The sequence below is a fragment of the Acanthochromis polyacanthus genome, chromosome 15 (genome assembly GCF_021347895.1).
Source record: "Acanthochromis polyacanthus isolate Apoly-LR-REF ecotype Palm Island chromosome 15, KAUST_Apoly_ChrSc, whole genome shotgun sequence".
Taxonomy (NCBI): Eukaryota; Metazoa; Chordata; class Actinopteri; family Pomacentridae; genus Acanthochromis; species Acanthochromis polyacanthus.
This window is the reverse complement of record NC_067127.1, coordinates 3,253,632-3,276,245: the sequence shown is the minus strand read 5'-3', so window position 1 is coordinate 3,276,245 and position 22,614 is coordinate 3,253,632. Positions and strand designations below refer to the sequence as shown.

Below are 22,614 nucleotides of genomic sequence, written 5' to 3'. Positions count from 1 at the left end.
CTGCAAAAACTAGACCCAGCACTGTGTGTCAGAGTTTAAGATTAACCAATTTAAAAAAAGAAAGGTTGAAAATAGCTGAGCTGAGGAAAACACTGACTTTCTATCCCCCGCCGGCCGTAGGCACGAAGGGGGATATTGGCGTGTGCACGTCCGTCCGTATGTCCGTCCGCATTTCGTTTCCGGAGCATATCTCAGAAACTACTTGAGGGATTTCATTCATATTGCGCACACTAAGCCTGTTGGTAGTGTAGATGTGCCTTTTGGGGTGCATGACCTTGACCTAACTGTTTCTTTTATTGTAGTGAAGATGTATCTTTTTGTAGGTGTATCGTCCAGTATATATTATTATTTCTTGCACTTAGAGGCACTGTATATAAGGCGGGGGATGTTTTAAGCAGAGCGTGTTTATTAAAGCACAGTAATGTCTCAATAATTACTGGTTAAGCTTCCTTTTGACCCACACACAGTCAACTGCTGTATATTAATAAATGCTCAAAATACCCTGCTATCTGCTGAAGCCGGTGATAAAACGCCTAAATAAGGCGTCACAGTGGAATCGGCCCCTTGGAGCTCCATTTAAGAACAGATGGTGTTCACTTTGTTTTATGGCACGTACTAATCTTCGATAGACCCTAAAAGGTTATGAAAATCAGATCAACCTGCTGGGTCAGCGATAGCGGTTATCAGACGAGCTGTATGTGAGCGGATTGCAGCGACAAAGTGCAACTTTCAGACGCTCACAAACGCTGAGTCACCAAAGAGTCTGGGTAAAAACAGGTCGCACATCTAAACGCAAAAATAAAGTACAGCAGATTGAATAAGTGTTTATCATGAATCGTCACTTTGGACAAAAGCGTCTGCTAAATGAAATTGTAGAATTGTAGACCTTAAAGACTGGATTCCTTCCTAGATTGTCAAACTTCAAAGTCTCTAAAAGGATTTAGTCACAACATTCAATAACTATTAAAAAAAATTAAATAGCAGCAAAAATCTGCAAAACACAGGCTTTTATTAGCAGTTTAAAATAAAGTAAAACTAATTTTCTGGTCACACTTTAGAAGAAATTAACATTCATAAATATTATTTTTTATGTGTTTTGGCAGGTTTTTTCTGCATTTTTAATTTTCTTTTTTTAAAATTAACATTTAAATTTATTTTTCTATGACTTCACAAAATTTATCTGTAAGTGAAAAACAAAAGCAGCAAAATGACTGGAAAGAGAAAAATAACAGTGGAAAGAAAAAGATGCAAAATAGAAGGAAAAACACTGCAAAGAACCTCACTAATATCATATTTTATGTGGGTATTATTCACTATTTTGGCCTGTTTTTCTGTATTTTTAATTTTTATTCATTTTTTTTACAGTTAACATTTAAATTTATATTTTTTTCTATGATTTTAAAAATTATCTGTAACTGAAAAACAAAAGCAGCAAAATGACTGAAAAGAGCAAAGAACTGTGTAAAAAAAAAGATTCAAAACAAAATAAAAACACTGCACAGAACCTCACTATTACTTTTGTGGGTATTATTTACAATTTTGGCCTGTTTTTTCTGGATTGTTAATTTTTAATTAGTTTTTACAGTTAATCTGAAATTGGATTTTTTATGGAATTTTACAAATTATTATCTGTAATTAAACAGAGCAGATTGTTTTTTTGTTTTACAACATCTCTGTATGTATAATTACATTTACCATTTATAAAAAACATTAATATGAGATATTTCTGGTCACTTCACAGTTTTCACACAGGCTTTATAAATATAATGATCTGTCAAATTAAGGCTAGAAAATGTATTAAAAATTGTGTTTTTTCAGTATGCGTATTGTCATATTTTACCTTTTGTTTTATTTTTCCTATGGGACTCTGTGATGTCATTCTGCCATGTTAAAAGAATACTAACCTTTTGTAAAGTTACATAACTTTGCCCCAGTTTCCCCAAACAATCTGTATAATTCCTCTAAAGTTTCCCCTCATGGAATACACTTCTACAGTTGATATAATTAAAGCTTTTGAAGATTTTCCAACAACTGGGGAGACTGACTTACTCGACTTGAAAGCGTTTTTTGTTAATGAGCTCTGAAATGAGGACCCACAGATCAGGAGTAGCGTTTTGAGAAGTTTTAATCCAAAGAAGCTGCACTGAAAGCGGGGAAATTACAGTCCTGCTGATGTGTAGAGTCAGTTTCTGCAAGAGAGGGGAATAAGTTACAGACTTGTTTCATGCAGGGAGTGAAAACAGACTTTTGTGGACATTTCAGGGCGGCTGCTCAGTCGACACACATCAACATTTTCCATTTTTACTTCATAAAGACAGTCTCTGCTGGTCGTCTCGTTAACTCGACCACGTCTTGGTGATTCTCAGATGACTCAGGTGATCCGTGATGTGCTTGTGTTCGGGAAAATTCGCAAACTTGGCTTCCTTGATGTTGATCCAGGCCTTGGCGCGGCGCTCGGCGGCGTGGCCGTGCTCCTGCTCCGCCGTCATGTACGGCCGGCTGATCCAGTATTCGTTTTCGGCCTCGCGCTCCAGATTCTTCAGCGTGTTGCGCTTCATCTGCCACGTAATCTGCCGCGGCCGCCGGTACTTTCCGATCCACTGCTTCCCAGGGATGCCTTTCCGCAGCAGGGCGAGTGTGAGGAACATGACGGAGGGTTATATCTGGAGACAGAGACAGATAAAATAGATTAGTGACGACTTTAATGACGAGTCGAGCCTGAAATAGCTCCTCAGAGCAGGTAAAGAATGGCTTCAAGCAGACAAACGGCCAAGAAAGAGCTCAACAAGAGATAAACAGGAAGAGTTGTTTTAATTCTCAAAACTTGGTCAGAGCCATGATTTGTTTTTTGAAGGTGGTGGTGGCTGGTTCTGTGCTGAAAATGCAGCTGTCAACATCTGTTTTAATGCATGTTTGTGGCTGTTTCTATCACATTAGAGACATTCATCATGTTCTGTGTTTGATGTGTGTTCAGAGATTCACTTTATGAATCTGCAAAGCACAGTGCAAGGCTGTGTTTATAAAATTGTCCTCTAAGCAGTGATTTCAGAGTTTTACTTCTAACTGACCGTATATAAGCTGTTAGGACAAAGCAGAAGTTTGTTTTCTGCCCCTGGCTGCACAAACATAAATGAAAAAGCCCTCAATCACAACAACAAACAGCAGCAGCAGCACAGTCTCAAGGCATTTTTCACAGCAGTCTGACTGACTTAAAATATGAAAAACACAGGTAATACCACTAATAATCAATATGAGACATTCTATTGTTCCAGTGAGCGGACAGTGAGACAGCAAGCATCAAACCAAGAGCTGAAACTCAACGTCTGAAGGAGCGTACGGTGATTTTATATAGACTTTGCAGCATAACTTAAACCCTGCTATCAAACTGAGCGAACACAGACGGCCCGAATATTCGGATCCGTTCGTCTGGTCTCCCGGGTCCAAATTTTGCCTTTTTTTGTCTTCAGTTAAACAGAAGAATTCCCAAACAGCGGAGGTCTTCAGCATCTTGTCTTGTGTTTATGCAACGAAGTGAAGCGTGACGTCAGAGTCGGCAGCAACCCGGCCATTCAGGTGGTGGAAACAAACAGGAATGGAGGAGCCGAGATGAGCCGAACACGACGGGATGAGCTGATGTGGGGCGAAGGGAAGAGACGAGCTCCGAATATTTTCATCTGGGGGGAGGAAGGGGTGATCACATAGACATATGTGTATATGTTTATGTGATCACACGACGAGATGAGTCGAAATCACATTAAGGGCAAATATTCGGATACCAAAATTAATATCCGGATACCGCCGTAGCGAACAAATATTCGGATCTTCGGGTCCAGCCCTAAAATAAACATCACCAAAAGACGAATTCCAGTGTGAAATAAGTTCATAAACTCTTGACATGTCATAAACCTTTACCGGTTACTACAGCCAAAGAGCCATTTGCCATCTGACCCATTTGTTAATCAGCATGTGATACTACTTCAGACTCTTTCAGCTAACATGCATAAGGGAAAACACAACCCTCCAAACAACTACCTTAAAAGGAAAGAAGCTAAGTGATAACTTCCAATCTGGGTTTCTATCATGAGTTTGTGAACTGCCTTTTCAGCAGTTAATGATTTACTAAATGTTGACCCATGATACACTAATGAGTCATACACTGATAAATTTACAGCGGCGGACGACAATGACGTCATACCACACAACAACACTTTTGCTCTCCAGAGATTGCTGGGTTACAACAGAAAAGGTTGACAGGAAAAACTGTGCAGGACACACACCTGTAACAGTTTCATATACAGAAGAAGAGTAAACCCCTGTGCAACATTAATTAAATGTCTATAATTGCACTACTTTCATTATTTTGAGCATTTTATCTTATGAAATTTTTTTTAAAAATAACACTTTACAAAGACCTTACAGAATTAAGGCCTCAAAGTAGAAACCCAGTGCAACAAAAATAAGTCCACCTGCCATTTCCAATTAGCCAAATTACATGACCATGAATATGAAGTGACCTGTCAACATCAGAATGTGCTAAACTTTGAACCTATCAATTGTTTCTGTATCAAGGCTCCACAAGGAAAATACGTAGCAGAGACACTGGAAAAATCGACTGTGAGACTTCACATAGATAGAAAAGACCTCAGGACGATCAGTGGCAACTAAAGACCCTTTACACCAGCAGAATGAGCCCTAATACCACTAATCAGACAGACAGGCAGTGTTGACGGACAGCACTGAAATCTTAAACTGGCTTGCAGTTTGGTACAAAATTACAAAAAAAAAACAAAGCCTTATGAATATTGGAGCGCATCTTTGGTCAGATGAGACACATTTGTTGAGCTCAGATGGGGTGAACCTGGTTACCACAGTGAATGCATCATCCTGACAGTAAATCACAGAGGTAGGAGTGTAACGGTGACATGTATAAATAACACCATGAATACACCATGACACTGACCAACAAGATGACTCCCAGTCTGCACAGGACAGGACGACTATTCCAGCATAACAATCCAAATCATGCTGACAAAAATCACACAAGAGATTCCTTAAAAGAAAAAGTCAAAACAATCACCTCGATAAGATTGTTGCCTGACTGTTGATAATGAACAAGCAAACGTGGGCATACAAAAGTCTGATAAAAGAAGATTTAAAACTTAATAACGAAAGCCGTGCTGACTTTTAATACATCGAGTTCCTATTATGGAACCTGTATTTCATTTACAGTAAACCTAAACTATTGGTATGTTCCGCTGTTCAACTTACAATCATTGCAGTTACTGAAATGTGAACAACATGCTGAAACATTTAGGTCACATTGCACAGAGGTGTCGTCACTTCTGTTGTGTCCTTTAAATGTCATATCATGTAAAACAGCTACAGCTGGTCACTGTTGGATCAATAAACAGAAGCTAAAAGATGTAAATAATCGTAACGAATGTAGTGGATATAAAAGCCACACCTCTGCTGTGGCTATTCTGGCTATTTCTAACCATGTAGTATGACTACATGGTTAGAAATAATGTTTTTTCCCCCTAACACACGAGCAAAATGTCACTCAAAGCAAAGTCTGCTTGCAGAAGGCTAATTGCTAACATTAGCCGCATGCAACGTGAGGCTAGCTTAGCCTGACGTTTCACACCAAGGGCAGCTTAAATAAACGGGGCCGTTTCACACTGACAGCAAAAATTCAGACCATAAGCCACATATTTGTCCTTAATCTCACCTTCTAAGTGCGTTAACGACCGCTGACAAGATGAAAACACTCACGAAGTTTGCTTAAAAATCACGAAAAGTCAATGCGAGAAACAACTACGGTCATTGACTACGGTTACCAGCTTAATTTCCGGGGTAGCTACGGTGCCCGAGAAGGCTAAACCACATTTTAAAAAATCGCACTCTAGTAAAACTATGCGAAACTGCTATAAATAAACCCTATTACTGTAATTGTATCGTTTAAAACGCTTTATATTGCGGCATGTAATTTATTCCACATTCTGTTGTTGAGACGAGGCTCTTTTGTGAGGGTGCATTGTGAAAACATGAAGGAACACGAGTAATAACGAAGCAGCTTGTTGCATAATTACATATTTATTATTAAATTTAACAACAAATGAACGTATAATCAACATTTTTATGATTTAATTATTGCGCAAATCTACACAGGAGCAAAAAGGGAAGCAAAAATAGACAGACAACTCAGACCAGCCTCAGTCTCATGACTCCTCCTACTACAGGAAATATTTAAGTGCACTTCAGTCAGAGCTGTTCATTATTTCTCCTTCGTTTGTTGTCCAGCTAACAAAGCCAAAAATGGTTTTGGAGCTTTTTTCAGCGACAACATGGACTTTAGTGGCTCTTGTTTTCTCCCTGGTGTTAGTGTGAGTATCTGTTTCTGTCAAAACACTGCTGGGTCATGTTGTTTTTACGGTGGCCGACAGGGGCCAACGACCTGCAACTTTACAAAACGCTTCAGTTCAGGAAAACAGCTTCAAGTACAGAAACGATGCAAAATCACAAACTCAAACACAGATCTAAACGAGGTACAAAAGAGGATCGTGGTGCAAATGAAATAACGCGCTGAAAAAAACAAAACGCGCTGCTGAAAGAGGAACGATGCAAAGGAGAAAACGATCTCCAAATCAAAAAAACGATCTGCAAATCAAAGTAACGATTTCCAAAACATGAAACGATCTCCAAAACAAAGAAACGATCTGCAAACTAAGAAACGATTTCCAAAACATGAAACGATTTCCAAACCAAGAAACGATCTTCGAATGAAAAACGCTGCATTACCAGTCACTACGAACGGAGCAGGGGGCCCTCTCGGCGTAACAGATGGGAGAGAGAGAGAGAGAGAGAGAGAGAGAGAGAGAGAGAGAGAGAGAGAGAGAGAGAGAGAGAGAGAGAGAGAGAGAGAGAGAGAGAGAGAGAGAGAGAGAGAGAGAGAGAGAGAGAGAGAGAGAGAGAGAGAGAGAGAGAGAGAGAGAGAGAGAGAGAACCGGACAGCTGCCTGAACCAGTGTCTTTACCTGAACGACTGTGCATTAAAATACAACGGGAACGGTAATGTGACTTTCATTCGAGTATATTTATTCTGATTATGTTTGTATCACTACATATAATGCTGCACATACGTGGCATTTATTTTATTGTATGTTACACCAGACGTTGCAAGGCAGCACATTTGCATTTGTAGATTAGCCTGAGAAATAAGCTAAATTTATTACAGATTCCCTTATTACAGTCCTCCATACCTAAACCATGTCTTTTTTCTTTTGCAGATGTACTGTCCATTCTGTGGATCTGTGCTTGGAGCTTCTGATGCCTTTTGCTGTGCATGTGGCAAAAACATAACTTCTTTAAAACATGTCAAAGTGGAGACACCTGCTACTGATGCACAAGTTGATGTTGCACAACCCAGCACCAGTGCAGGTAAACACATTCAGGATTTTGTAACACAAAATGATTATAAGTGGGCTTTTCTCCAACTTGGGGATTAAAGGACCAAGACCTCTGCCTTTTATTGGAACAATGCATCACTTGATGAAGGCATGCAAAAACAAACAAATCTTTGAGTCTGGTGTGTGAACAGGCGACTGATCAGACAGTTGAGGATTAAAGAGATATCAGTGTCAGAAACCTGTCTGACTTATGTGTTCACTTTGGCTCTACCTGTTCTGTAGCCCTTCAGCCTTTAAACACTAAAACGTTTTTCTTGCAGGGATTTCTTGGATTTGACCGGGCGTGCCAGGCCAAGTATGGAGATGTCTGGGGGTGAGTAAAACAGTAAGAGTTTGTTCTGCAGACTATTACAACACAAAATTACTTGGAGATTAGGTACTTATTTAAAGGGATTGTTAGATTTCTCTCTATAATATAAAACTGGAAGGTCCTGTTGCTTTGATACTTTCCCCCACTACATGATATAATGAGCTCTGCTATTTGATGACTAAACTGTTCGGTTTAATAAGATGGTCAGAAATTAATATCAAGCATGATGATAGGTTGGGTTTTATGCAATTTTACTGCCTGCATAAACCAATAAACCATTCAAATGAACCACAGCAAATAACTGCAATGAACAGAGCTAACTGTGAAATGATGTCCTGCTATATAATAACAATATGTCTTCAGATTTAACTAAATTTAACATCATTAAATGTTTAATTCTGACATGGATGCTTCATATAATATTTGTCTGTTAATAGCAGCTCAAACTTTATCTCTGATGTTGTGTTTGTGCAGGTTGTATGATGGAAGAACGCCAATGTTGATGGTGACAGACCCAGAAATTATTAAAAGTGTGACGGTGAAGGACTGCTACACTGCATTTACCAACCGCAGGGTAAGAGACTCCTCTGATCAGACACCAGAGGTAGTAAAAATTCAACTGGGAGAGAGACCAGCAAAGAGCAAGGAATATTAAGATTTACCAGTATTATTACATCTATCCAACTCATTAAAATAGTGTTTGAAACTTAAAATGTTTACTAAATCAGAAAATTTGATTAGTTTAATAAAATTAAGTGGTTGAAAAGGATCTCTTGAATTATTTTTCAAAGTGAAAGGAACTTTAACAGAGCCAAAGTCCTTGAGGCACAAGAAACATGACTATATATTGTATAGATTGACTAAGCTGTGAAAACTGACTATATTATAATAAACTAACAACAAAATAAATAGAACTTAGATAAGTAGTTAGGAGAATGTTTATGTATAATAATTGATTTCTGTTTATTTGTTATCATTTTGGAAATGTGTGTCATTTGATTTTGCTGTTTCTTGGATTGGGGTGTATTAATTTGTTAGCCTAGCTTAGCCAGACTGTATTCCTGTTATAAGGGATATACGGGAATACGGTCTAGCCCTCCTCCATTGACATATTTTGACAGGTTTTCAAGCTCCGAGCAGATCAGACCGAACCAATCAGAGCACCAGAGGCTTGAGTTAACGATGCGTCATCTTCAGGGCCGAGATTACCCCGCAACAGAGCGAGGTTTCTCTCGTGCGCTTACCTCTGTTTTGCACGGGCTGAATTTGTCCTTAAAACCTCAACAAGAAACAGCTCTTAAAGCTTTTCTTTTTTAAAAGGATGTATTTTTAATTCCGGCAGGCTGTACGATAGAATGCGTAATGCTGCCCTCCACTGTTGAAAGGGAGAGCTTAGATTTTCCTCAGGACCCCTGTACGGCGAAGGAAGCTGTTAAAACTACAAAACATCATGGCGGAAAGGCAATTGTTAGGTCGTTTAGTGATTGCGTCACACATGTGTTACGCTGATTGGCTCTCTCCAATTCAAGCTGTGATCGGTAGTCCCGCCTCTGGGCTAGATTTGGTTCAATGGAGCAGTTCCGGACTGACTTTATGTGTATTTGTAATACACAATATAAAGGCTGTCTGGTCCCCAGGTAATTCATTTGTGATGAGTCACCTGTGAGACAACTTAGAAGGTAAAAGTTGTTATTTCAGCATTTTTCTTTTGTTGAAATGGGGAAATAATTGAGGAAGGAAATTGTGCGATGATTGAAACGTTCAGTGTATTTTCTTCTGTTCACAGGACAGTCCTTTAAGTAACGCACCGTTGGATGACGTCGTTACAGTCGTCAAAGACGAAAGGTGAAAACGAATGCGGAGCTCATTATCTCCATGCTTCACCAGTGGAAGACTCAAACAGGTTGGTATCATATCTTTGCTCCTGCTACCTGTGATGTGCAATCATGAGAAAAAGCAAGAAAGGAAACTGAACTCACTTTTCTTTTCTCTCCATTTTCTTGTAGGTCTTTCCTCTTGTTGTTCGCTATGCAGATCACCTTATGGAAAAACTTGGACGCACAAATTTGGATGAGGCGGTCGATGTCAAAAAGTATGTTATTAATCTGTTATATGCCATAACAGATTATGGCATATAAGATTGTTGCACTGAGTGTCCAAAAATAAATACATGTGGTTACACTTAATCCAAACCCACCTCTCTTTTCTGCCTCTCATAGACTTATGGCACCGTACAGCTTAGATGTGGTGACCAGTGCATCTTTCAGTGTGGAGGCAGACTCCATAAACAACCCAGAAGACCCCGTCAGTGTTCATATGCAGAAGATTCTAAACTTCAGATTATGGCCCTTTTTCTTGCTAAGTACGTTCTCCTTTTGTCTGATACAGATACAGGTCATTTGATCACATGGTGTCAGTAGCAAATATTAGTTTACAACTATTTGTTCTCCCTTCAGTGGTATTTCCCTTTTGTGCTCGTCTGCTGGAACTTCTCAAGATTGAAATGATGCCCAAAGTCAGTGTGGACTTTTTCTTCAACATCATCAAGAAGTTCAAAGATCAGCATAAGAAAGGGGAAGCTGTAAGTGCACTTTTGTCTTTTTTATAAATTGATGCCACTGTTATGGCTGTGTGTGTGATATGAAGCTTTGAGCAGCGAGAAAACTTGACATCATATGCTTGCTCATTTAATATGTACAAACATTGAAGACTAAAAATGCCTTTTTCTTTCCGGAGGGTTTTGTGTTGGACTATTCATTAGCCAAACACATCCTGTCATCGTTTGAGATATCGACAGCATCGTTTTGACGAGTTCTAACTTAATTTAAAACCTTTTAAAAAAGGACAATGTGTGTGCTATGACTTTTGTTAGTGATTCTGCGTACGTTTTTTGCGAAATTCGCAATAAACTGCATTTAAAATCTCTGTTGAAAAGAAATGGGCGTCGATCAGAGAACTGTCAAATCCAGTCATGTTTGGAACCCTGTAGCTCTGGCATATTCTACAGCAGAAACTTAATATGAAGTTTAAACAAACCACAAGCCTTTATATGTGATCTATCTATATGTCCTCCAAATCCGTGTTTTGACAAATTTTACGATTTTTACGTAGTCGCAGTTCAAGTTCTATGAATTTTTTTGAAATCCAGATTTTTTTCTTCAGTTGGACTGGATGACGTGTGACATCACCCACTCTAAGCTTCAGCCAAATCATCTTTCTGAATAAAATGTGGTGAACTTTGTCTTCTTCCCACAGTTTTACGTCTCCATGAACAATTTATACATTATAAATACTATAAATGTTGGATTTTCTGTCCTCTTTCACCCATTGGGACTCTCATTACTATAAGACCTATGTTTATTTAATAAATCGCCTCAGAGTACGATCCAGGGACCAATGTTGTCCAGAGCAGTAGCCTCTGGTAAGGTCTCGCGAGGCAAATTGGTCCTCGGTAGAGACCAGACAAAGAGCAATTCAAAATACCCTCAAGAAAGCAAAAAAAAAAGGAAAAACTGCCACCTCTTAGGGAAACCGGGGCCTTCCCAAGGAGCCAGGCCTCTGGCAGGTGAGCCTTGTGGCCAGAGGCCTAGCTCAGCCCAAATAAGTAACACAGGTCTACCGCCCAGTGGACCAAACGCCTGCAGGACTGGAAATCAGGGTCGGGTGCTGTGTCTACCTGGCAGTAGTTCGGAATAGGTGCATGGCCCCATGGTGGCGTAGACTAGTTCTGGGGACGTGGAACATGGAGCATGGGAGTTGACCAGACAGTGAACGTGTTTTGTGAATCAGGAGAAGTTCTGCAATCGTGTCCCCGAAGGGACTCTGTGGGGGGTACTGCAGGAACATGGGGTACAGGGGTACTGAATGGCGCGCTGATACCAGCCATTCGGTCCCTGTGTCTTCGCACAGCCCATACTCGGCATAAAGTCAGACACATTTCCAGTTGGTGTTGGACTCCTCCAGGGATGCCTCTGATCCAGTTTGTGGTGCTCATGGACAAGGTCACAAGGCATAGCCAGGGCGAGGAGAGTGTCCCTTTTGGGGACCTGAGGATCGCATCTCTGCTTTGTGCGGATGATGTTGCTCTGTTGGTTTCACCAGAGCGTGACCTTCAGCATGGATTGGAGCGGTTTGCAGCCGAGTGTGAAATGGTGGGGATGCAGATCAGGACCTCCAAGTCCAAGGCCATGGCTCTAAGCCAGAAACAAGTGGATTGCTGCCTCCAGGTTTAGGGGGAGTTGCCTCCCTGGAGCGAAGGAGTTCAAGTGTTTCGGGGTCTTGATCACGAGTGATGTGGAAAATAGAGCGTGAAATGGACAGGCGGCTTGATGCAGCATCAACAGTAATGTGGTCGTTGTACTGAACCATCATGGTGAAGAGGGAGCTGAGCCATAAGGCGAAGCTCTCAATTTACCAATCCATCTATGTTCCAACCTTCACCTATGGTCATGAGCTTTGGGTATTGACCGAAAGAATGAGATCGCGGGTACAACCAACTGAAATGAGCTTCCTCCATAGGGTGGCTGGGTTCAGCCATAGAGATAGGGTGAGAAGTTTGGACATCCAGAGGGAACTAACCTGGGAACACCTCGGGATCCCCCAGGAAGAGCTGGAAAGCGTTGCTGATGAGAGGGAGGGATGAAAGGATGGATTATATCTGATGTACATTTAACCATCAAAAGCTGCATGGACACACTCAAAATTTCTTCAGAACTTTTCTAGACAACATTTGCTCTCCCGCTAAGCTAACCCCTTGCACCGAGTGTAATATTTATAAACAGACATCAGAGCAGTATCAGTATTCCCACCTCAAGTACAGTTTCAAAATGTCACTCCATACTGCAAAAGGGTGTTTTACAAATCAAGTTCCCCAAGTTCTTCGTCTTTTTCTCTCATTCAAATAATTTTGTAGACATTTCAAGTGAACAAGCAAATTTGTGGAGTTTTTGTTAAAATTGAATGTTTTCTTTGCTGATCCAGACTCGAGGGGACTTTCTGCAGGTGTTGATTGAGAATGAGATACCAGAATCGGACATAAAGAGTGAACAGGAACAGCCCAGTAAAGGTATGTTTACATTCAAATTGTTCAACTTCACTGGGTCATTTATGGCACTAAAGATCGAGGGTTTTACTGACAAACTTGTCCAAAGTCACATTAATCCACTCAGATGTTTCATGTCCAGAGTTGACAAATCATGAACTGGAAGTGCTTTACATACTAATACAGGTTATAGGAGAAATAAATTGTTTAAATGGGAAATGTTTTGCTGCATTTCTTCATAGGTTTGACTGAGCACGAGATCCTCTCCCAGGCCTTGATCTTCATCTTCGGTGGCTATGAGACAACCACCGTTACAGTCACATTCATCCTTTACAATCTGGCCACAAACCCTGATGCGATGCAGAAGCTGCAAAAGGAAATCGATGCCAAACTGAAAAAAGATGTACAGTAACTCTGCACAAGATTTGTTTGTCATTTGTGATCTAATATCTGACACCGTCCATATGTTTTAAATTTTTTTGTTTGCCTCCTGCTTTGACTTTTGCCTCCAGGCTTCCATTTCCTATGAAGATGTCAATGATCTTCATTACCTGGACCACGTCATTAATGAGTCGATGCGTTTGCTTCCCACCTTACCTCGACTTGAAAGGGCCTGCAAGAAAACTGTGCAGATCAACGGCATCACCATCCCTGAAGGAATTCTGGTTGGGATTCCTCTGCACCTGCTGCACAAGGACCCTCGCTACTGGAAGTCACCTGAGCTTTTTAGGCCAGAGAGGTGAATGTTATCAGTTTTCATTCTTTTGTATTAATGAATCCAGGAGAGAAATACTTGAACTTGGTACACTGGTCTTCAGGTAGATAATCACTCAAAGTTACGGGTAATATCAGACAGCGTAAAGCTGGACTGAACTAAGCAATAATGCAGTTTACTGCTTTCTTATTTCTGAAAGAACTACAGTGCTAAATACATTTGTAAATATTGCATCTTTAGTTGTTTCCTTTTCCATGTATTTGTCATGTAAAAGTGTACACTTTCAGCACAATTCTATTAAAGAAAAGTGGGTAGACAGGCTTTGCATACACAAATTTGGGGAGTTTACCTCATTGGATTGGATCAGGAACCGCAGTATTCAGGTCTCTCCAAAGATGTCTCGGCTTCAACTGAGCTACTTAATGACAGACAGATTTGTTCTGAAACCACTTCACTGTTGTCTTCGATTCAACAGTGGAGGGCACTGTTGATTTCGAAAAGGGTTTCATATCCTTTTCCTGATCGATGTCTCGCTAAAGTTTTATCACAGAGAGTTCCTTGGATGTCGTGAATCAGTTTTTATCCGAGTGTTTAGACGTATTTGAAGGATGAAACTGATTGTTGTTTGGATTCACAGCAAAGAGTAGGAGACGGATTTTAGTTTTTGATTCCAACAAATGTGTAAAACTTCCTGAAACATGTTTTCACTTTGTCGTTCTGGGTTATGGGTTATTTATCTGTTAATCTGGTCTGTATGTGCAGGTTTGATAAAGACAGCGGGGAGGAGGTGAACCCATACGCGTTCATGCCGTTTGGTCTCGGCCCTCGTAACTGTGTTGGGATGCGCTACGCTATCCTCGTCATGAAGATGAGCATTGTCCGCATCCTGCAGAATTACACTGTGGAAACGTGCAAAGAAACCATGGTAAGACGAACACTGCAATACATTCAGATCATCATGCTGCTCTGCTGTCGTTCCTCAATCTGAATCCATTTCTTTTCTTCAGATTCCACTGAAGTTTACCTTGATGTTTCAACCGGTGAAACCTGTACAGCTCAAGTTTGTTCCTCGAAAATCATGATCCCAGAGGGAAGATCTCCACAGATATCATGCTTCTGAACTACAAGCCGTCCCATTATTTTCAGATTGTTGTTTGATCCAAAGCTTTCATGCTTTGAAATGTTTTACTTCAGTGCATTTTCACAAATCGGAAAACGATTTCAACAAATCAAATCTGTGTTTAAACGATACTTTAGCTTATCTATGATGAACTAGTCTGGATTTAAACAGTCTGTGTTGTGATTTGGGATCTGGACCTATGTGATCTACATGCAAAAAAAGCAGTAAATATCACATTGTGTTGTTTTTACAAATAAAGTGATGTTTTCAAAAATTGGATGTTTTAGATTACAATGTCAAACATGTTTTCACAACAGAAACTCACTCAGTATTCCCAAACATGCAGGATTAAATGCTAACATCAGCATCGTTGTGGAAAAAGTAAGTGTTTGTAGTTGTTCTGTCCAAAAGTAAACACAAAAGACTTTTTACCAGAACATGAAGCTTGTTGATTAACACATTGTTCAATTAGTGCAAAACCATAAAAACTGACAGTCTTGACAAGACTGCAGGAAATCTCTGCACTCAGACAGAATAACTCATTCACTGTCTTTTTAGTTTGTTGTTTGAGTGAATTCTGAGCGTGTAAACATTCACCACATAATGCACTCTGTAGAGTAATATTCTTTGGGTACGATGTGCTAAACGTAGAAAATGATCAAATTATGGCAAATGCTATTAGACTGAAGACCAGAGGTAAAACATATGTATAAAGTACATAATGGTACAATATTCATGACATCTATCACAAAATAACATTTCTGGGCATGTTCTCTGTAAAAGATGACCCAATGATAACTTCATGCACGTCTTCTGTAATGTGAAATATGATAGCCTGACATCATGATCTGACCAACAGATTGAGAAAAGTATAATGGGGTCTCAACTGTCGCTCCTATTATGCACTCTGTAGGCGTGGAAAAATGACCAACGCTCACAGCATAAAAGACGGCGTACAGCTCAGTGTCTTCAGGTCTTTTTGGGGTGTTATCACTGCTAAGTATTACTCCTGGATTTTTTGTCGACAATAAATCCTGCTGCTCTCCACATCCTGACTTCTCTTGGTGATTTTTTGAAGATCTTTGAAGAAAGTCAAGTCATACACTTTGGCCTTTAATCTTGAAAAGACAAAAAAAGAACCCAAAGACCAAAAGACTGCAAAGTGACAACTTCAAAGGCCGCTAGAAGATGCAAAATGACCACGAATGCACACAAACTGCTGCAAAAAAGACAGAATGACAGGGGAAAAAAACATAAAACACAACAGTGAAAGTCTCAGAGCAATTAAAAAGACACAAGAAAGAACACAAAGACTGCAGACAACTTCAAAATGTCAACAACAAGATTTAAAATGAGCAAAGACGATCACAAACTGCCACAAAACAGTTGGAAAGAAAGAGATAAAAGTTGGAAAAAGTACAAAAAAACACAATTAGACATTCTTTACAACTACAAAGTCACACAAAATGACCAAAGAAGAGTATAAAACATCTATGAACACTAAAATTGACCACAAAGAGATTTTAAAAAGGCAAGAAGGAAATGCAGAACCAGCGAAAGAAGCAGTAAAGCACAAAGACTAAACACACACACACACACACACACACACACAAAGACCTCAATGCTACAAAACTGTTCCAAAGAAAGATGTAATCCCTGCAAGAAGAAGAAACATCACCAAGAATCTCAGAATAACTACCAAAGAGGCTGTAAACATGCATAAATTACCAGAGAGAGACACAAAACAGCAACAAAAGACTACAACTGACCACACAGAGGCAGAAAACACCAACAAGGACATCATGAGAAGTACCAGGAACCTAGCCTAGCCACGCTAGACAACCCACGGCAACAAAATTAGTTCTCTGCCAGGGTGGGTCTAGTTACCCTCGGTAAACCTCGAGGTTGGATTCTCCTAAAACTGGCCGACGAATCACCATGAAGTGTAGAGTCAGAAGGCGGGCGTAACTAAGTGACGACAGAGGCGCGACGATTCTGACAGAAACAACCGGAAACAACCATAGAAACAAGGATAGACAAGACGATGGCTGCGCACAATAAACAGTTATCTTTTGACTCGGCTTTGGCCACAGCCCTTAAAGATTTGAAGCTAAAATTCAGCTTGAAAGATAAACAAAGGACGGCACTGAAGTGTTTCATTGAGAAGAAAGACGTATTTGTATGTATAAATAAGGCTTCACCGAACTCCCGCATCCTCTGATTTCCGGTGCTCAAGGAACTACGTCAGCCTATTTGTTGCACTGATTGGTTGTATACCAACCCAATTGCTGCAGAGTGATTTGATAGACAACCTTTTAGCCCGCCTCCCTCCCTGTCGAGAGTTCTGAGACCCTTGCGTCTTCAGACCTGGGTCTAGCGCGGCTAGGCTACCAGGAACCAAGAAATGCAAGAACCACAAAGAAAAAAAAGCAACTGAGGAAGTCACAACATAAGGACAATCACAAAAAATGAACACAAAACTGTAAAGGGGCCCCAAAAATCAGATTTTAAAAAAAAGAAGATAAAAACAGCTAAAAATATTTTTAAAAATAAACAAAGAAAGCCCATTAAGCAACTTAGAAATGAATGAATGAAACAAAATGAATACAAATAGATGCAAAAACACTCAAAGCAACAACAAAGAAACAAAAATAGCCAGAATGAGATGAACTAAAACACACACACAGAAATGCAAAGATAAAATGACGACAAAGAGACAACCTCAAAAGCCCAAATGGTGCAAAAAATGCCACGAATAAACACAAATAAATGCAAAACCTTTTCAAAGACAGACAAAAAGAAAATAAAACACCACTAAGAGCCTCAAGACAATGACAACAAAAGCAGCAAAGCAACAAAAGAAATGAAAAGAAACTTCAGAGACACAAAGAAAAGACTGCAAAGACAAACAAGGAGACACAAAAACACAGAGAACAATTAAAAAGAGATGTTACAGAGATGATGAGATAGAGACAACGAACAGTTAGATCACAAACACAAAGACACACAAACACACGAAACAACTACAAAAAGAGCAAGAAGAGACTCGTAATCATTACAAAGAGCCTTTAAGAAAAACTAATAAGACAGTGAAACCACTAGAGGGAGATCACAAACCAACAAAGAAGAGATACTAAATGAGTGTAGACACCACAAATAAACACAACAACTGCAACGAGACACAAAAAGGTGCAAAATTATTGTGAAGAGAAATCGAGCTGGAGAAAGAGATGAAATATGAACACAAATGGATTCAAAAGCCACTGCAAGGAAAGACCTAAAGACGGCAGGAGGAAAAAGAATCACCACTAAGAGGCTCAAGACTGACACAAGAAATGAACACAAAACTACAGAGACACAGAATGACTGCAAAGACACAAAACTACCACTAACGGGTTGAGAAACATGTGGTCTGCTGAAGTCAGTGATAAAACACCTAAATAAGGCGTGACAGTGGAATTGGCCCCTTGGAGCTCCATTTTAGGACAGATGGTGTTTGCTTTGTTTTATGGCACGTACTAATCTTCAATAGACCTTAGAAGGTTATGAAAATCAGATCAACCTGCTGGTCCTTCCTGTTGACATGCTGGGTCAGCGGTTATCAGACGAGCTGTATGTGAGCGGATTGCAGCGACAAAGTGCAACTTTCAGACGCTCACAACCGCTGAGTCACCAAAGAGTCTGGGTAAAAACAGGTCACACATATAAACGCAAAAATAACGTACAGCAGATTTAATAAGAAAGTGTTTATCATGAACCTTAAAGACTGGATTCCTTCCTAAGTTGTCAAACTTCAAAGTCTCTAAAAGGATTTGGTCAGAACATTCAAAAACTATTAAAAAAATTTAAATAGCAGCAAAAATCTGCAAAACACAGGCTTTTATTAGCAGTTTAAAATAAAGTAAAACTAATTTTCTGGACACACTTTAGAACAGGGGTCAGCAACTCGCAGCTCCGGAGCCGCATGCAGCTCTTTCAGCCCTCTGTTGTGGCTCCCTGTAACTTTGGAAAATAAACTGTTCTGCCTTTCAGGCGCGTTTCAATGCATTTTAATATAGATAATTTTATTGTGAAATTACCGCTCTTATTTTGACGTGTCACTCCACCGGATGAGCTGCTGGGGTACTATTCATAGACTGTATATATAGTGGACGTAGCATCTGGCTCCAGAATTGAAGCCCACCCGGAAGTGTCAAAAACTTACAATATCACTCCGTCCGCTAGGGTTGGCTCCAAAAAGCTTTTGCTCCATAGACCCCAGTTCATTTTTGGAAAAAATAAAATGTGATAGACTGATTTTCTACAGCTCAGGATTTTTTTCCCGTTAGTTTTCATGGTCAAAATGAGAGATCAGGTGGCCGATCTTAAAATAAATCAATACTGAATTTTAAATAAATCGGTAAAGTTGGCGGAGCCAGGGGGCGTGGCTATACTTGATTGACAGTCCCATTGACTGGTCCTGCCCTGAGTTGCTCTCCGGTCCAGCCTGTTTGATGACGCTTTTTACGTCACTGGCTCCAAAAAATCCAAAACGGCGACCAGGAAGTAGCAAAATCCGGGCTTCATTTTCTCGGCACTGAAACCAACGGGTGACATCACGGTTAGTTTACGCCTGATCCAGACTTACGGAGCGGGATATAAATGTAAATGTTTCTTCACTGTCATACTAAAATAAACCACAGCATTTAGCCTCTAGTTCAAAAACATATTTTGGGTGTTTTATACTCACTTTTTGGTCTCTTCCACAACGTTATTCCTCTCTCCTACAATATTGATTACAATTACATGCAAACTGGGAAATATGCAAATTAGGAGATGACGTCACTTAGCGACTTCTAGCGACTTTTAGGACAGCCAATAGCTACTTTCCTTACTGAGGAGTTGGCAACACTGTAGTCATGTGTAAGGTTTGCAAAAGTACTGTGAAAACGAAGAGTAGCAGCACAACTAACCTCTTTCAGCACCTCTGGCAGCAAAGTGCTGGCAGCTCCGGGAGAGCGGCATGGTTAGCACTAGCCATAGCAAACAGACCGCAAAGAAACAACAAAAATCGATTAAAATCATAATCGTCCAAGATGACTAAAAAAAAAATGGAGATTTTATTTTTTGGCCATATCGCCCAGCCCTATCTCTGCTGGTCGTCTCGTTAACTCGACCACGTCTTGGTGATTCTCAGATGACTCAGGTGATCCGTGATGTGCTTGTATTTGGGAAAATTCGCAAACTTGGCTTCCTTGATGTTGATCCAGGCCTTGGCGCGGCGCTCGGCGGCGTGGCCGTGGTCCTGCTCCGCCGTCATGTACGGCCGGCTGATCCAGTATTCGTTTTCGGCCTCGCGCTCCAGATTCTTCAGCGTGTTGCGCTTCATCTGCCACGTAATCTGCCGCGGCCGCCGGTACTTTCCGATCCACTGCTTCCCAGGGATGCCTTTCCGCAGCAGGGCGAGTGTGAGGAACATGACGGAGGGTTATATCTGGAGACAGAGACAGATAAAAATAGATTAGTGACGACTTTAATGACGAGTCGAGCCTGAAATAGCTCCTCAGAGCAGGTAAAGAATGGCTTCCACCAGACAAACGGCCAAGAAAGAGCTCAACAAGAGATAAACAGGAAGAGTTGTTTTAATTCTCAAAACTTGGTCAGAGCCATGATTTCTTTTTTGAAGGTGGTGGTGGCTGGTTCTGTGCTGAAAATGCAGCTGTCAACATCTGTTTTAATGCATGTTTGTGGCTGTTTCTATCACATTAGAGACATTCATCATGTTCTGTGTTTGATGTGTGTTCAGAGATTCACTTTATGAATCTGCAAAGAACAGTGCAAGGATGTGTTTAGCGTATAAAATTGTCCTCTAAGCAGTGATTTCAGAGTTTTACTTCTAACTGACCGTATATAAGCTGTTAGGACAAAGCAGAAGTTTGTTTTCTGCCCCTGGCTGCACAAACATAAATGAAAAAGCCCTCAATCACAACAACAAACAGCAGCAGCAGCACAGTCTCAAGGCATTTTTCACAGCAGTCTGACTGACTTAAAATATGAAAAACACAGGTAATACCACTAATAATCAATATGAGACATTCTATTGTTCCAGTGAGCGGACAGTGAGACAGCAAGCATCAAACCAAGAGCTGAAACTCAACGTCTGAAGGAGCGTACGGTGATTTTATATAGACTTTGCAGCATAACTTAAACCCTGCTATCAAACTGAGTGAACACTGAAGAAAGAGCCTTAAATTTTACTGAGAAAAATGATGTTATTTAATTTCCTTTATTAGGGGGCAACAGTTGAAAAAACAATAAAGACGTAAACATGGATGACCGTGGACCGAAAGGGCAAAAAAGGGAAACAATATTCCAACTTGGCTGTGTTTACACATTATTAATCACACAAACCGCTTAAATTAGCTTCATTTGCTGCATTTCATATTTATAGCTTCACCTTTCATTAGGATGTGAAAGAAGACGAAAGCAAACAGCATTAAAGTAACTATAAGCTGAGCTGAAAAGATTATGTTAGTGTTAATATTTGGGTTTATTTTGATGTAACTGCCAGCAATAGGACATTTGCTGCTATTAAGTCAGTCAATATCTTTGCTGTTCTCTACTAGGGCTGCATTCTTACAATTAGTTGCTTGATAAATCAATTAGTTGTTTGGTCACTAAAATGTCAGAAAACTGAAAAATGTTGACTAGTGTTTCTTAAAAGCTAAGAGTACACATCAAACCCACAGCACACATGATAATCCGTTTATTGTCAGAGAGAAAAATATGAAAGTATTCACATTTAACAAACTGGAATCAGACATTTCTCATTTTTCTTGAAAAAAGAAAACCCAAATCAGTTAATTCGATAGCTATGTTTGATTACTTGCTGCAGCTCTGTTCTCTACAGCTCCTTGGTGGTCGAGTGATTAGGATTCAGCGCTTTCACTGCTGCGGCCTGGGTTTGATTCCTGGTCAGAGAATGTTGCTTTGTTTTGTAAATTTCCCCGCTGTGGGATTAATAAAGGTTTTATCTATCTATCTATCTATCTATGGCTAAAATGAAATCACATGAATGCAGCACTAAACAGAAAAAGAAATGAAGTTAATCCTTCACCTTGATTTTGTCCACCTCAGTCACACTAAATAAACACACCCAAAGAGGAATTTCAGTGTGAAATATGATCATAAACCCTTGACATGTCATAAGCCTTTACTGTTGACAACAGCCAAAGAGCCATTTGCCATCTGACCCATTTGTTAATCAGTATGTGATACTACTTCAGACTCTTTTAGCTAACATGCATAAGGGAAAACACAACCCTCCAAACAACTACCTAAAAAGGAAAGGAACTAAGTGATAACTTCTAATCTGGGTTTCTATCATGAGTTTGTGAACTGCCTTTTCAGCAGTTAATAATTTACTAAACGTTGACCCATGATACACTAATGAGTCATACACTGATAAATTTACAGCAGCGGACGACAATGACGTCCTACCACACAACAAAATGTCATATCATGAAAAACAGCTGCAGCGACTGAACGGTCACTGTTGGATCAATAAACAGAAGTTAAAAGATGTAAATAATCGTAACGAGTGTAGTGGATATAAAAGCAACACCTCTGCTGTTTGAATGTGAATACATGGTGAGAAATAATATTATTTCCTCCCGTAACACACAAGCAAATTGTCACTCAAAGCAAAGTCTGCGTGCAGAAGGCTAATTGCTAACATTAGTCGCATGTCACATGAGGCTAGCTTAGCCTGACGGGGCCATTTCACCCTGACAGCAGAAATAAAATCATAAGCCACATATTTGTCCTTAATCTCACCTTCTAAGTGCGTTAACGACCGCTGACAAGATGAAAACACTCCCAGATTTAGCTTAAAATCACGAAAAGTCAACGCGAGAGGTAACCAGGGTTACCAGCTTCATTTCCAGGGTAGCTACGGTGCCCGAGAAGGCTCAACCACATTTAA

At 40.1% G+C, this 22,614-nt stretch overlaps 3 protein-coding genes across 5 annotated transcripts; 1 reads left to right on the top strand and 2 right to left on the bottom strand.

The window, feature by feature from the left end:
• Nucleotides 1-2,107: 2,107 nt before the first annotated feature.
• Nucleotides 2,108-22,514, bottom strand: LOC127537576 (ribosomal protein 63, mitochondrial-like). 3 transcript variants are annotated; one of them, XM_051960194.1, is made up of 2 exons: nt 22,467-22,514; nt 2,108-2,663 (listed from the first exon to the last, which is right to left on the bottom strand). In XM_051960194.1, exon 2 carries the CDS (start codon nt 2,646-2,648, stop codon nt 2,337-2,339), a length of 312 nt encoding a protein of 103 aa, XP_051816154.1. In that variant the 5' UTR covers nt 2,649-2,663; nt 22,467-22,514; the 3' UTR covers nt 2,108-2,336. The 3 variants fall into 3 exon arrangements, with proteins under 3 accessions (XP_051816154.1, XP_051816155.1, XP_051816153.1); XM_051960195.1 differs by lacking the exon at nt 22,467-22,514 and adding an exon at nt 6,799-6,869; XM_051960193.1 differs by lacking the exon at nt 22,467-22,514 and adding an exon at nt 5,729-5,872.
• On the top strand, nt 7,293-14,928 carry LOC127537575 (cytochrome P450 3A30-like). The gene is given in 12 exon segments (XM_051960192.1): nt 7,293-7,436; nt 7,726-7,778; nt 8,250-8,349; nt 9,562-9,678; nt 9,782-9,867; nt 9,995-10,137; nt 10,232-10,356; nt 12,756-12,840; nt 13,059-13,219; nt 13,329-13,555; nt 14,294-14,456; nt 14,539-14,928. Coding segments are annotated over 12 exon segments (1,401 nt in total). The 5' UTR covers nt 7,293-7,370; the 3' UTR covers nt 14,614-14,928.
• On the bottom strand, nt 19,783-22,525 carry LOC110964920 (ribosomal protein 63, mitochondrial). Its single transcript, XM_051960196.1, has 2 exons — nt 22,467-22,525; nt 19,783-20,124 (listed from the first exon to the last, which is right to left on the bottom strand). The coding sequence occupies exon 2, from the start codon at nt 20,107-20,109 to the stop codon at nt 19,798-19,800; it is 312 nt and encodes a 103-aa protein (XP_051816156.1). The 5' UTR covers nt 20,110-20,124; nt 22,467-22,525; the 3' UTR covers nt 19,783-19,797.
• Between the last annotated feature and the right edge of the window lie 89 nt (nt 22,526-22,614).

Excerpts from the sequence above, each read along its gene's own strand:
- LOC127537576 (XM_051960194.1), bottom strand. The coding sequence starts at position 2,648 with ATGTTCCTCACACTCGCCCTGCTGCGGAAAGGCATCCCTGGGAAGCAG.
- LOC110964920 (XM_051960196.1), bottom strand. The coding sequence starts at position 20,109 with ATGTTCCTCACACTCGCCCTGCTGCGGAAAGGCATCCCTGGGAAGCAG.